Below are 14,380 nucleotides of genomic sequence, written 5' to 3'. Positions count from 1 at the left end.
CTTACGGAATCTTTACTTAAAAAAAAAATTAAAATTTAATTTTAATATTAGTCAAGGTGCTGTAAGGCAATTATGAAATATTTTGAATTAGCTTTTCCCAGATCCTGCCACTGTTCTTCACCACTGCTTTTCTTCAAACTCTTCAAAGTACTCTAACTTCATGACTCATCTCGATTATTTCATTCTCATTATCTCTAATACCAAAGGCACATGGCTTTTAGCAGATACATGAATTTGAATATGTTGATTTTCAACAATAAAATATAATTTGCAGTGTTTTCCCAGGTTCTGTAGCCTTTAAAATCTTCAACTGTATATGGATACCAATGCTTAAAAGGCCATTGTTAAAGGCCTTTCAAATAGCCTCAAATAGTGGTCTCAGATCACTATTTAAAATCCTTGGTGAAAAGCACTTTGCAAGATTCTGAAAGTCATCTCCCTTGTCTATAAGGGGCAAGGAAATAAACCCAGAAACTAAGGCAGACGCACATTTATTTGGAATATCTAACTGATCATGTTTCCAACAACATCATTCTTTCCTGCGCTACCTTCCAAGGTATTCTTTTTCTCCCTTAGTATTTGTCTTTTGGCTTTGGCTTTCTTGCAGCAAAACCTATTTACCCTATAAAGTGTCCAAATATTTATGAAATTTTAAAATAATACAAAACAGTACCAAAACACCTCCAGCAACAGAGCTGTTGATCCTAAGATCCTAAGGCAGCACAATGCCTGTCACAGAGCTCTATCTTTCACCAAGGAGCACTGTCATTTACCCCTGAGACAAATAGCTCCTCACCAAAGGGTCTAACAGCCTCCCACAACACCACCAACACAAACCAATTCTGAAAAGCAACCAACAAACAGATAAATCCTGGATATGTTTTCAAATAACTCTAAACTCCTCCTTTGGAGGAGGTAAGTGAAATCGTAAGTGAAAAGAAAAAGGAAACTCAGAAATACAAGGTAAACCAAAACCAGAGAAGCAAGCAAATAAAAGTCTGTTCACAACCTGAAATGAGAACTATTTTGAACATGACATATTTCCTCCATAAATGTCTGTGCTGGCCATGGGCCTACGGGCCCCATATGCAGATTTCACGTCCTCCAAATTTAGTTTATGAATCAGGAGTACGATGCACAATTTTTTCCTATAGCACAAGCAAAATGAACATCTGTTCACTTTTTGCCATGTAGGTTTATATCTGTGTGGGTGGGTGTGAACAGAGCTCTTGATGTGTAATAGTCCTCCCATCTGCACACCAGGTGGCACTGCATAGTTAATCAGAAGATAATAACAGGCATGAGGAGATTACTTACTTTTTGGGGAAGAGAGAGTAAATCAATCTCACAGTTTTGGTTTTTTTCAACAAGGTACATTAATGCTTGCACTTTGAATTTCTTTTTTTTGGTGTGTATAATTTCACTCCAATCAATGACATGATCTGATTATATCATTGTTTGAATATTATCTTAATTAACTATGAAATGACTGCAATTAGAACAAAGGTTCTTTCCACAAGGAATTTCATTTATTTTCTTTTTTGTTTTTATGTACAATTTTAACCCTTGCAAGCAGGATAAACTATTTAGAATACATTCAAACAACAATCAGCTTAGATGTACCTAGTGCACTCACCTAACCCACTATTTCACAGTATTTTAGAGACCTCTGAATACCCATAAACAATAAAATAGTTTCACAGCAATTGAGCAACAGAAGATGGAAGAAGAAATAAGCAAGCTTCATTACTCAATGAAAAGTTAAACAGAAAAGTTAATGCTGCAAGATTAAATCTACAAACACTGAAGTTAAAGTGTTTAAGCAATTTCTGGGAATGGGGTCTTTAGATTTTAAGTTTATAAAATATTATCAAATAAACAGTATATGAGGATATATTTTTATTTGAAATTAATCTAAGGAGAATGTAAATGTTATATAACACACCTACATTATGATAAAATATTCTAGAATAAGAACAAAGGTTTGTGTAAAGTCTGCAGAAAATATGTTTATGGTGACAGCATTTCTGTGTAGTAGCTTGAATGTCACATGAAAAATGTCCGTAAATTCTTTAAATATTTAGTTCACTTTTTTTTATTCAATTAAGTAGTTCTATAACGAAACTGTTTTTTACTTTCTCTTTCAAAAAGGATATGAAATGCTTTGTGGAGTCTTAAAAGACAGAATAACAGAATCCTGTTTTCCAAAGAATGCAGCTGAACTTCTAGACGGATGAGTAATAAAAGCCTGGTATTTCTGCATTTGCACTGATAGCCATGAGAGACACGTACACATGGCTTCTTAAAAATGTTTTCTTTTTATTGGTAAAGATCATATTCAACTCAGAGAATCCATGCAGAGGCACAGTACACAAAGCGTTCAGGCCGCTCTGTTCCCGCGGGACAGCCTGGCTGCCTTCCTCCCTGTCTCTGAGGACCATGTGCTCTCTCCTCCTGCCCCTCACCCCTTCATTGATTTCTCCTTTTGCTCTCAGCATGCTTATTCTCTGTTGCCTTGAGTCTCTACGGTGTTTACAGAAGGCAGCAACTGATGCAAGACTTTTTTTTTTTTTTTTAAAGCAAAATTTTCAAACTGATTTGTCAGTTCAGTCACAAATTCTTCAGAAACCCTTCTTATCAAAAAGCAGAGCTGATTCAAGGCAGAGTACATTGAGTAATCTTTCAAATCAGGCCAGTATGGGCTATTTTTCTATGCTTACTTTTAGAAGCTGGTTTTAAAACTTTGAAAGTGCAACTGGGAGATTTAATTCCTATTAATTAATATTTATGAATAACAAAGTAAACCCAAAAGTTTTGTAACTGGAAGAGAATTAGAATCCTAAGATGAAAATTTTAAGGATTCTTCACCTCTAATTCTGAATTAGCATTTTTAATTGCCTCATGAAATAAGACTAAGTTTTAGAATTGCACCTACCTAAATGACAATGAAAAAAAGAACTAAAGAAATACAGTAGAGACTCCAAGAATATTGTTCCTCCTATTGTTTAGTTGCTACCTTTTGGTCCTATAAAAATTATCATGCATGCCATTGTCTATTATAACTTTTGATGTAAGAAACAGATTCATGGACTACCCGCTAATACTTACATTAGCTGTAATCAGAAATTGTGACTGCTGGAGAAAACCAGAAGCACGAAAACCAGAATTTCTTATATTGCCATTGCCCAGCCAGATCCTTACTGCTTATCCAAATAACTATGAAAGCTTTTCCCAGGATTTAGTCTTTTCTAGTTCAACATATGCTTCCATAACCCCAAATTCCACATCAGTCTTCACAGCTAATGGGGAAAGGTAAGATGGAGGTAAGGTGTGACTCACACTGAGACCCCAGAGGCTGTCCAAGGTTGGTGACACATACTGGCCACCTGCTTGTTTTAAAGTCTGGTATGAGGTGTTTTTCTCAACTTTGAACCAGTGACCAAATGTACCAGACCTACTGGCTGGAGAGCATCTTTCCTCTTACATCTTTTCCTTTAAGATAAACCATTGCAGCCTCAATGCCCCGGTAAGCAAAGAATTGAATCAAAGCACCCTTTTTTATTATTACTCATTTCAGGTAAGTCTGTTAACCTGTATCCTTTTGTAAATTTAGGAATTCTTTTCCTCTCATGTCAGAACCACAGCAAATAGCTGATTTAACACCTGTCCAAACAGCTCTCACAAAAAGCCTTTGCTACTCATTTTTCTTCAAAATGGTCACTCGTTAGAATGCTCAAACCTCAGTCACTATGTTTTACCATCGACAGAACCTGCAGTGGAGGGCACTTTCCCTACCACACACGATATTCCCACAGGCAACAGATTTTCCCTGATGCATAACTGTGTGAAAAATAGTTTTCAAAGTTCTCTTTGCAACTCCACCTGCCCTCAGGTAGCTGGTTATTTACAAGTGCTCTTCTGCTTCATGAATCACACATGGGCTTCTGTACAATCCCAACCTTGAATTCCATCTCATTTGCAATAAAGGTGTGCTCTTCAAAAATCACACTGCTGCAAAAACATCCTTTCACACTGTACTCTTGCCCCATCAGGGATTTCATTTTCTTTTACACACTCATTTACTTCTTTTTTCCACTAACAGGGAAAATTGAAAACTACCACATTTATTTTCCATCAAGGTACAAATTCATTCAGAAGCAAATTACAACAAAAAAATAAATCTTCTGTTTTATGTAAGTAGCTCCATAATTATTTTACCCCTATGATTCAGGGTAATGTTCAAATGTGATATTTCATTGAATATGTTTGCTCAGTAGGCAAAGAACACAAAAAGAAATGCAGTTCAGGCTCATTATGGAAAAACCGGCTGTTGCTGAGAGCTTATAAATGCTCTATTGCATTAATATCATTAACTCCACAAATATTCCAACCCTTAGCATGTCCTCCCCCTCTCTCTACCAGCATGCAAAGCCACATTACTGTCCAGTAGCTTACTGCAAAAGTGACATGACAGGCAGACAAGGGGGCACAGAAAGGGCATCATAAATGCAAGGTAGCTTCCAACAGCAAAACTTTGTAGGTACACATAATCCTTCATTAGCATTTATACCCTCTGTTCCCTAGTACAATCAATGAACACATGCTTTACAGGAAAATTATGCTTCACATACCTTCTCTTGTTTATTAAAATTCTGGCTGTGTCCTTTACTTAGCATCTGTATGGCAAAATGTGGCATTTAGAGATAGATAGATAGATAGATAGATAGATAGATAGATAGATAGATAGATAGATAGATAGATAGATAGATAGATATAGATATATTTCTAACAAAAAATATTTTATATTAGAATAGCTTTCTAAAGGTCAGAAAATAAACCCAGATACATAAACCAAACACTCCAACTCTATGTGAAGTGCCCAGTGGTCATTTTTGCTAATATTAAACTGAACTGTTCTTCTAAGATTCTGAGTCAGAAATGCAGAGGAACGATGCTGATGTTAAAAAAAAGACTGAGAATTTTTTCCTAAGTGCTAGACTCACAGAAAACAAATGCTTATGAATTAATTCCTCATTGGTGAGACTTCACAATGTGGTTTGAAAGACACAGACGAAAACAATAAAAAATGTAAGTCGCTCTATTTGCCTTGTATACAATTGCATCAAAATATGATCCATCAGAATTCCTATACATGGAAGTTCTCCAACAATGTGAGGATTTAGGATTACATAAATCACAACACTCTGTGCTATCATTACACAACAGAATAGACCTGCAAAGCTTATTATACTGCATAACCAGATGGTAAACAACAGTTGTCGTTGTACTAAGAATTACATCTCTGTAATCAATAATAGGAATGAGGAACAGTTGGACAACTTGTTTCCTATTATGTTCACTTAGGCAACGTCTAGATCAATAAAGAGCATTAAGCCTCATACCAACTGCAGACAATGCCTGCTCAACATGCCTATCATATGGCAGCAATGGGTCCAGCTGTACTTCAAAATAATTGTAAATGGATAATAATTCTAATCTAACATTACAAAGAAGTGATGATTCAAATGGCAGAGAGGTGCAGGACTTCTCTAGTATATGAGAGAAGGCAAACCTATGATGCCAGTTCTAGCCTAAGCCAAAATCAGTTTATTTTGTTAACCCACTCCACAAGCACATTTCACTACAGCCAATCTGAAGGATGTTACACATTTTATATGGATGAAAGTAAAAAAGCAACCAAGCATGATATCACAGGCTTACATATAGACTCAGTAATTGTGTGGGTGTAGTAAGCTGTTCACAAAAATTGAAATCTAAACTTGTGTATCGCTCTAGGCCAATATGGCAATTAATTACAAGCAAATTTTTATGTCATCCATTTTTGACTATCTAAACAAACAATAAATCAACCCATTCAGCTACATTCACATCTTACTTACTAAAGATCTGCAATATAAATCCTAAAATTTTAACAACTGTCTTAAGGTCCCTAGTTGTAGCTCTCTGATTTTAAAATTTTTCTTATCTTTTACATCCATAATTCATCAAACTGAAGCTTTCTCCCATCATGCTATTAACAAAGATACAAGTTCCAGTTAGGCAGCCCTTCAATTTCAGTATGACAAAACATGGGACTGTGAGCTCTTCTTACCTATCCCAATAAAGACTGCTTTATAGCCATCTTCTTTTAGGGTGTGGAGTGTCATTCCATCCACTGCAAGGCCTTTCCTAAAAATTATCTGAAAGAATTAAAAATTGCTTGGTAAAAATTTTAATTTCAATGTGATGAAGCAGAACACTCTACATGGTAAACTAACAAAGGTTTTAAAAATTATGAATTATTTAAGTTTGTATTTAGACTTGCCATTGTTAATTCTAATTTAGACATGAAACAGTGGTGTTCATTTATTGAAAGAAGTAACTCATTTCAATCAAAACACCCCAATAATCTATACTTGTTTCTGATCAATTACTTCTGACTTCCAGAAGCAAAAGATGCAATTTTTCCAGAGCCATTCTCCACCAGCATCCTGCTCTGAGCAGCCCCTGCACAGGCTGAGCACCTAGAGGAGCTGTGAGAGTGTAAGACAGGGAATGATGCTCTCTGTGTGCTCAGGAAACCAACAGTGGCAGTCCCTGGGCAGGGGTCATGCAACTGGAGATACACACACCTTTTGTTCAGCACTCCTAACCCCAAGGCCTTTGAGCACAAAAAGTGTGTGTGATTCCTCTTCTGATATTTCATACTTCTTGACATAGGTATGTGTGTTTTTATCTCCACATCTTAGACTCTCTGAACTTGAATGCTTTCCCCCAGGTTTTTATATCACATGTGATTTTACTTTACAAAAAAAAGCTGTGCTGTTGTGTAAGCTCTGTACCTTGTGATCTTAACAGTTTAGCTTCAAGTCACTGTGTATCTTGTTTGTTATTTGATCTGCCTGTATTTCATTTAATATACTTTTCAGGTTGGTGGGGGAAAAAGGCAGTGATAAAATACAATTTTACATTACAATTTACACTATTTAAAACACTGACTTCCTTTGTCTTTGGAGATTTAGTATAAAATGTATCAGAGATGAAAAAGCCATGTACTATTGCAATCCTTAAAACAATACAGACTCCATCCCCACTTGCAACAAAAGACATTCCATTAATTGTCTTAAGATTTTTTTATCCTGTTGTGTACATACGCTGTGAAAACCCAAGGAAGGAATTTAAATAGCAATACTATTTTATGTGAGGATTCATAATACTTCTAGGGCCTAGCTCTGTAATCCTTGTTCAGCTGACTAATTCTTACTAATTTCAGTGGAATTACTTGAATAAACAGCACTACTGAGCATTTACACAACACAGCACCTTCCATCACAGATTTGAAATGCTTTAAGTAAACACCAGAAAATATTTCCAGCTTATAGAGGTATAAAGCTAAGGTACTTATTTAACCAGCTTGCCAAAGGGTCAATTGCAAACCAATGGCAGAGCTCTGAAGCAAATTTACAATGAGATTCTCTGCTGCACTCCAGAAGCACAGAGGTCAAGATGACATGGTGGCTGCATCAGTCCATTCTGGAGACCTTGTCATTACTCTGAGCCTGGCAGAGCACTCTCAGGAGTCTATGCCCAGCAATTCTGTCTGAAGGTGTCTCAGTGCTCTGTTTAACACCATCCCTAACTAAACCTCCATTCTGTCAGTCTTTTCAAGGGTTGCAAAGGGAACTTTAAAGCAGAAAAACACACCTGTGGCACTTTAAACCTTATCTTGCATCTTACCAGAATTTTTATAAAATTGGGGAAGGATAATGTTCTCACTCAGATCTTGGGATAACAGTCTACTGCCTTTACAAAAAGAAGCAACATGAAAGATTCCAAGAAGATTTTCTTGCTTCACTGAAGGCTTTAGAAACACGTTAAAAATAAAGTATCCCTCCTTGTACTCAAAAATTTGATCCACTGATACATTCTAAGTTTGCAACTTCTGTTAAAATGTGCAACAATTGTAAATACTATCGAAATCTTCAGCTCAAGTCCTAAATTACAATAAATCACTGTTCCCATTATCTATAAACAACACACATTTATTTAACAGAATAATGCATAACTATTGCTTTCCAAGAAGTTGAATAGACTGTTATTGTTTATAATAGATGATCATGTTAAAACTTTAATTTGATGCCTTTTGTTATAAAATTAACTTGGATGCAAGACTGTATGATAAACCATTAAGAAAAAAAAAATCTCAAGGAGAAGGAAAAAAAGAAGTATCAAATATGAATGGTTAAGTAGTGCCAAACTTGTATGGAAAAAACTTGATTAAAAAAAAATCAAATAGTTCCAATAGCTACATTGAACCCCTAAAGCAATTTAGGAATTTGTTTCTTACAGACAATTAATCACATGCAGGCATGCCAGATGAGAGCTATTGATTGCCCTTTTCCAAACTAGTGGCATTCAGACAGGAGACAGACAAATGCCCTGAGCAAGAGGAAGCATCTTCCTGCCTCTGTCTAGCATAGCTTTTAATCGTTCTTTACTAATGTGCATGACATTTTGCTGTTAATCTTTGGCACAGTTCTTGTTCTTTTTCTTTCTTTGTGCTATACATAGGCAGGATATATTTTTCATTACCTTCACTCCAAGATCCTTCATGAGCTTGGCTTCAAAATTCACTACATCATACGGCAAACGGAACTGGGGGATTTCAGACATGCTAAAACAAATAAAAATGCTTGTAACTACTAGGAAAAGACAACTTAAAAATATTATTAGTATTATTATTATTATTATCTAAAATACTTCTAATATATCTTACTTAATTTTGACGTACGTGAATGGAAATATGCTAAAATGTGATTCTTGACTTTTTTTAATTGTTAGAGTGATAAAAAGTATTATTCACCCAATGCTAAAAGTACAGGCCAGGAAGGCAGTACCCTGAGGCCAACACTGCCCACTCCTGTAGGTGATTATTTAACATATGTTGAGTTCTAGAGGACTTCAGCTCCATTCCTTTTGTTCACCAGAATACATAACACTAAACTTAAGATACCCATTTAAAAATTGACCTCATGGCTACTGAAAGCAAAGTGACATAGCAATCTTTCATTAAGCTATCCAAGAGGAGAGTATCAGATTTCCCATACAATTTTTTAATATGCTATTTTGAGCTGTGGTATTTAAAACTGTACCTCCATTTCTACTTCATAAATTTTAAATTATTTTCCAGGATGGGCAAAGACTTTATCAGCTGTTGATTTCATGTCAGATTTTTGACTTAATGTTTATTAATTGGCATCTTTTCCACCTGGGGAAGATTAGGAACGAGATGTTCAAGTTCCCAGAATCACAGAAGGGAAACCTGCAGTGCCAATATAGAATCTCTGTTTATATTTATTGATATAGATCCAATAAATATATATTTATCTCCAGTGAAATGACATCTATATATGCCATTTCAAAATTCCTTCTGTAAAACACATTGCAGATAAACACAGTGAAGTTTTATTTTAGATACTTTTATTCAAAGAAGATAAAAACCTAAATATGCAGAAAAGCAAAGGCTTCTCCCCAGATATTTCTAAGCTTCAAACGGTCTAATCTGTTTTCAATTTAATGAATCTGTAATATCCATAACAAAGCACAGGCACAAGAGATTCACTGTGGCTTATTTTACATGTTGATATTGACCACACCATCTTTAGCATCTAACTTTGACAGGCCAGAAGAGTTTTGTTTTTTTTAAGTTCCATCAACTTTAATTATATTGATAAGAAACTGGTGTTCTTCCTTATTTCTAATACTGCCCTTTTCCCACCTTTTTTGACCAGTGTGCAATGAGAAGTGTTGCAAATATCAGATATAATGAATGTGTCAATACAACTTTCATAGGTCATGCTAAATAAAGGTGTCTGAGGCAAAAACTAATGCATCAATGTGATTCTACAACAGAGATTCAATAAAGAAATCTAATCAAAAAAGGAAAGTTCTATATTCCAGACCACCTATGTATTTGTTGGAGGCCTGTCATTTCCACCACATGTCCCAGAACAGTGATGGTTGTGTTATATCACATTTGTAAACGCTTTTTTTTTTGCTCCTATTAAACACTTAGTTTTATGCTGTGAGCTATACCCACATGCATGCACATTTACTAAGAAAACAGGCTTTTTAATGAAAGTCAACTACACATCACTAATTCTGTGCAATTTTTTTCAGCAGCAGCAGCTGACTGCTATGCTGGAGAGACAGGAAAAGAAAATGGGGCAGACATGGAGGAGGGATGCAGTGGATGCAAAGTGTCCCACAAATTCACATCAACCTCAAATTTGAGCCAAGTCAGAGGAGCTTGGACAGGAGCTTGGTGTTTCTCAGCAACCTCAAATTACTGTTGGTCAAGGCACAACTCTTTGGCCTGGTGAGAGAAGTATTTTGGCACATTGTAAAGCAGTGGTACAGGAGCAAAAGCAGTAAAGCTTGTTCATGGTCTCTAAGCAAGAGCATGGTGTGCTCATGCCTACTCTACTATAAAGCATAAATTTTACTCAACTAGTGAAATATGGGAAAACCCACCCATAAATATTAAAAATCAAGACATATTTAGAGAAGCACAGATTTATGTTGTATTTAATTATCCCATCACAGGAATTGCAATCACTAGACAGCATTCTAGTGTCACGATGTTATGAAAATTAGCTATGATGCAATAAGCACCCTAATTAAAAACAATTGGAAAAAACTTCAGGAGGGCACAAACACTGCCATTATAAACAGCTGATTCCAAATACAAAATTGATTTGGTCTTCTTAGCAATTTGCAATATTTTATGAAGCCTAGAAAACACACCCATCAATAACCAAAATTTGTTAAAGATGTGCTGCAAAAATTTAGAAATGCAATAATGGATGACTGCTGCCACAGGCCAGCCCCCCTTCTGTTTCAAGATTAAAATAAGGACAAAAGGAACTGTTGCCCTTAAACCACACATGAGCATTTCTACAGTGAATGGAAGTAAAATTTAACCTTGATTTATGCATGTTAAGACTCAAAAGAAAGAATTACATTTTAAAATACACTCCTCAACCATCAAGAACACTAACAGAACAGGCAAAACTCAGCGTAAGGCTTTTTGCATTAGGAGAAACAACAGGCAAAACATTATTTTAAATTCCATTTAAACCACAAGGAACTTAAGACCACACTGCTTCAAATCCACAAGCACATACTAAGCAACTGTAGCATTGTACCAGAGCCCTGAAGCAGCTGCAGGAAGTCTTGCATTGTATTGCCAAATCCAAACTGTTACCAAAAAGAATCTTTTTGTAAAAATCCTCTAATTAATTCTGACTACTTTACAGCAAGAAAACAGATTTTAATCTGGTGTTTATGATAACATGTGCTATGGAACAGGTAAATAGGTATTTCACATACCTACATTTGCAATCCTCTATGGTAACTTGTTCAAGTAAAACAGCTTCACAGTTAAATGCCTGTGGATTAACACCTTGGTACTTAGGTAGAATAATTCTGAACCTCACTGGGAAAAATGCAAGTAATCAGTTCAACTTCTCCAGAACTGATTCTCTATCTTGCAGAGCACTGAATAACTATTTGACTTTATGATATTATGGATCAAATTCAGTAACTGTGTCAACTCTATTGATCTCAGTGATGCTGCATCAAGAAATATAAGTGCATCACTCTTCTTTCTATCCCTATTTCGTACAATTTTTATTTTTTAAACACATTATGTGAGTGCATTTTGTACTCTTGCACATCTTGTAGAATTTAGTTTTGATTTTGAATGGCTTGGTATCCACTAGTGAGTGTCTGAATTACCTTATACACCGGACAGATTTGATCACAGTGGCAAAAATTAATTTTCTAGTGTAGAGAACTGACAACATGCAAATATTAGCCAAGGGCTTATCATACAGGAAAACTGCAAACATACCTTCCTTTATGTATTTGTAACTTTTTGGAGGTTGAGAATGGCAGAATTTCACCCATATGGTGTGGTCTGCTAAAGCTGCATCCATGATTGCCACTGTCACCTTTATTTGCACGAGGTAGTCCAGGAAAGCATTCTAAACCTAAAACTCTCCAGGAAATTAATATCTATCTAAAGCATCTTAAAGATACTTTCACTAGGCCTACAGGTATATTTTATCTTGTTTTAAAAGTTTTGGATAAGGGAAAATGGCTCTTGACACAATTTGCTAATATGTTAATTTGGTAATAACAATTGCACCCTGGAATTTAGCAGGTCATATGAAGAGAATACAGGAGATAGCCAGCAGATTTTCAGTTAAAGCTTGCCTGTAACTGTACCTCTTTAAACAACATGGATGATCAATTATTTAAATAAATGGTTACTTTTACAGATCTGAAATCTTCTATTCTCTTTCTTTGCTAAAAGCAAAGGGATCACAAACAAACTATGCATGCACAACAGTTTTTTCTATACTTTCTACAATAATTGGAAACAGTGCTTTGTTGCCATTGTTTTATTACCTTAAGCCCCCAAGGTACTCCTGCTTTTCAAATATGGTGATGTTTGAATAGCCCAGTCGAGCCAAAAAGGAAGCACAACTTAAACTTGCAGGTCCTGCACCAAGAAGAGCTATCTTCACCTGATATGCTTCAGGCATATCCTCTGGAGGAGGTAAGGAAGGATTTCTGATCTGAGGAATATTCATGGCTTTGAAAACCTGAAAAGCAACACCATCAACAGGTTAAATACATTACATACCCTCCTTAAATTTTAATATGACTGACATGGTGGCAGCTTCTGCTAGCATTGCCACATAGCTGATATATTATAGCAAATTCACAACATTATAGAGGTCTCCAAATGACATGATCTTTGTGAGGGATGTTGCATTTGCAGGGTTTGGTCCTTCTATGGGTCTTTTTTGTCTTAAAAATCTCTGAAGTTGAATTTTTCACTACTGTAAATTTTACAGAGAAGACAGAGACAGACTACCAGTAACAGAATAGGAATGCAAAGTCAGCCAGATGGCAGAGAATCTCTGCAATGCCAAAAAATTTCCTTGCAAACAAATTATTCTTACTAGTAGAAAAATACCTCTGCAAGTAATGCAAAGGATTATAGTGCCAGTAAATGGGCTTTGCTTCTTCAAGAGACAACCTGCATGATCCTGGAAAAATCACTTATAGCTTGAATCTTAGAGCTGGTGACAAACTTTAGGTGGGTTTGAAATGTTTCTTAGGAACCATGCTTAATTTTTACTGGTAAACCATGCTTTAGATGCCTCCTCTTAGAAAAATTTATAGGATTTCATTTCTATTTCTTATCTATCTTATGTAATTTGCTGTCCCATTTTTAACTGGGTTTCCAAAAACTGTAGACATATATGAAAGTTAGACTATTATCCCTATGCCCAAATGATTCACTCACTTGCACAATGGTGATGATTTGCTCCAATCTGTCCTGACTATTAAAAATAGTTTGGAACAATCTCTGCCCACTCTTGTGCATTTCTACAGCACCCAATGCAATGGGCTGCTAACCTGGTTGTAATGTCATACAGTTTTTCAGATTTGCATTAAATCAATTCTTTACTCAGGTATACAGGTAAGAGGTAAAGGCAGAAATATTCTGCATTCCCCAAGCTAGACTAAACTCTCCCCTGCACTTATATAAATTGTAGGGAAAGGAATTGAGTCTATTTTGTATGATCTACCAAATGAAAAAGAACAGACGTACAGTCTTAGAGGCTACTAAACATTAGAAACATGGAAGAGCACAGGTACATCTTTTTACTTTAAGCATGAGGGGAAAAATGTTTAACCAAAGCAGTATACAATTGTAGCAGACAAAAGAATTCAAGAGTGCATTGCATGGGGATTCTGAGTCATACCACAAACACCACCAAAGCATCATCTCAAAAACTTCCAGCAGATCACACTGTTCCCAATCTACTTCACTGCAGAGCTATGTTCCCTAAGTATAACTAGTCCTCTAAAATGCATACACTGTCATTTGTCTCAATAAATAAAACATTCAAACTATTTAGAAGCTTACCAACAGATTTTACTTTCCCCTTAGAACTCAAGAAGCAAAGGGTTTTCAACCCTTTTAAAATTTGGCAATTCCAGTCATGATTAGAATTTTTCATTTATATTTTGAATCAATGTTCATTTTCTTCATGTGCACTTGAGCACTCATGCTAGGTAAAGCAATGATTAGTTACTTCCCTCTCTAAAATTTCTGTGTCAAACTCCCCCAGTCTTTGTAAATTGACACAGCAGTTTAACAAACTGCATGAAGCAAGAGACAGATAATTGTTTTAAAGAAAGAATCATTTAAACCTGACAATTCATACAATATGGGAAAGTTTAATGTGGTTATTAATGGATTTCACAGGCTGAAAAGCACATATTGTACTGTGAAACT

At 35.7% G+C, this 14,380-nt stretch overlaps 1 protein-coding gene across 1 annotated transcript in view; it reads right to left on the bottom strand.

Moving 5' to 3' along the window:
* DPYD (dihydropyrimidine dehydrogenase) overlaps positions 1-14,380 on the bottom strand; it is a 320,908-nt gene that overhangs the window by 206,544 nt on the left and 99,984 nt on the right. The window contains exons 6-8 of the mRNA XM_079314282.1: positions 12,475-12,671; positions 8,593-8,674; positions 6,113-6,200 (exon numbers count right to left, since the gene is read on the bottom strand). Coding sequence (XP_079170408.1) covers positions 6,113-6,200; positions 8,593-8,674; positions 12,475-12,671 — 367 coding nt within the window. The remainder of the gene's footprint in view (positions 1-6,112; positions 6,201-8,592; positions 8,675-12,474; positions 12,672-14,380) is intronic.

The sequence above is a fragment of the Erithacus rubecula genome, assembly GCF_903797595.1.
Source record: "Erithacus rubecula genome assembly, chromosome: 10".
NCBI lineage: Eukaryota > Metazoa > Chordata > Aves > Passeriformes > Muscicapidae > Erithacus > Erithacus rubecula.
The sequence above is the reverse complement of the archived record's forward strand: the minus strand, read 5'-3'. Positions and strand labels throughout refer to the sequence as shown.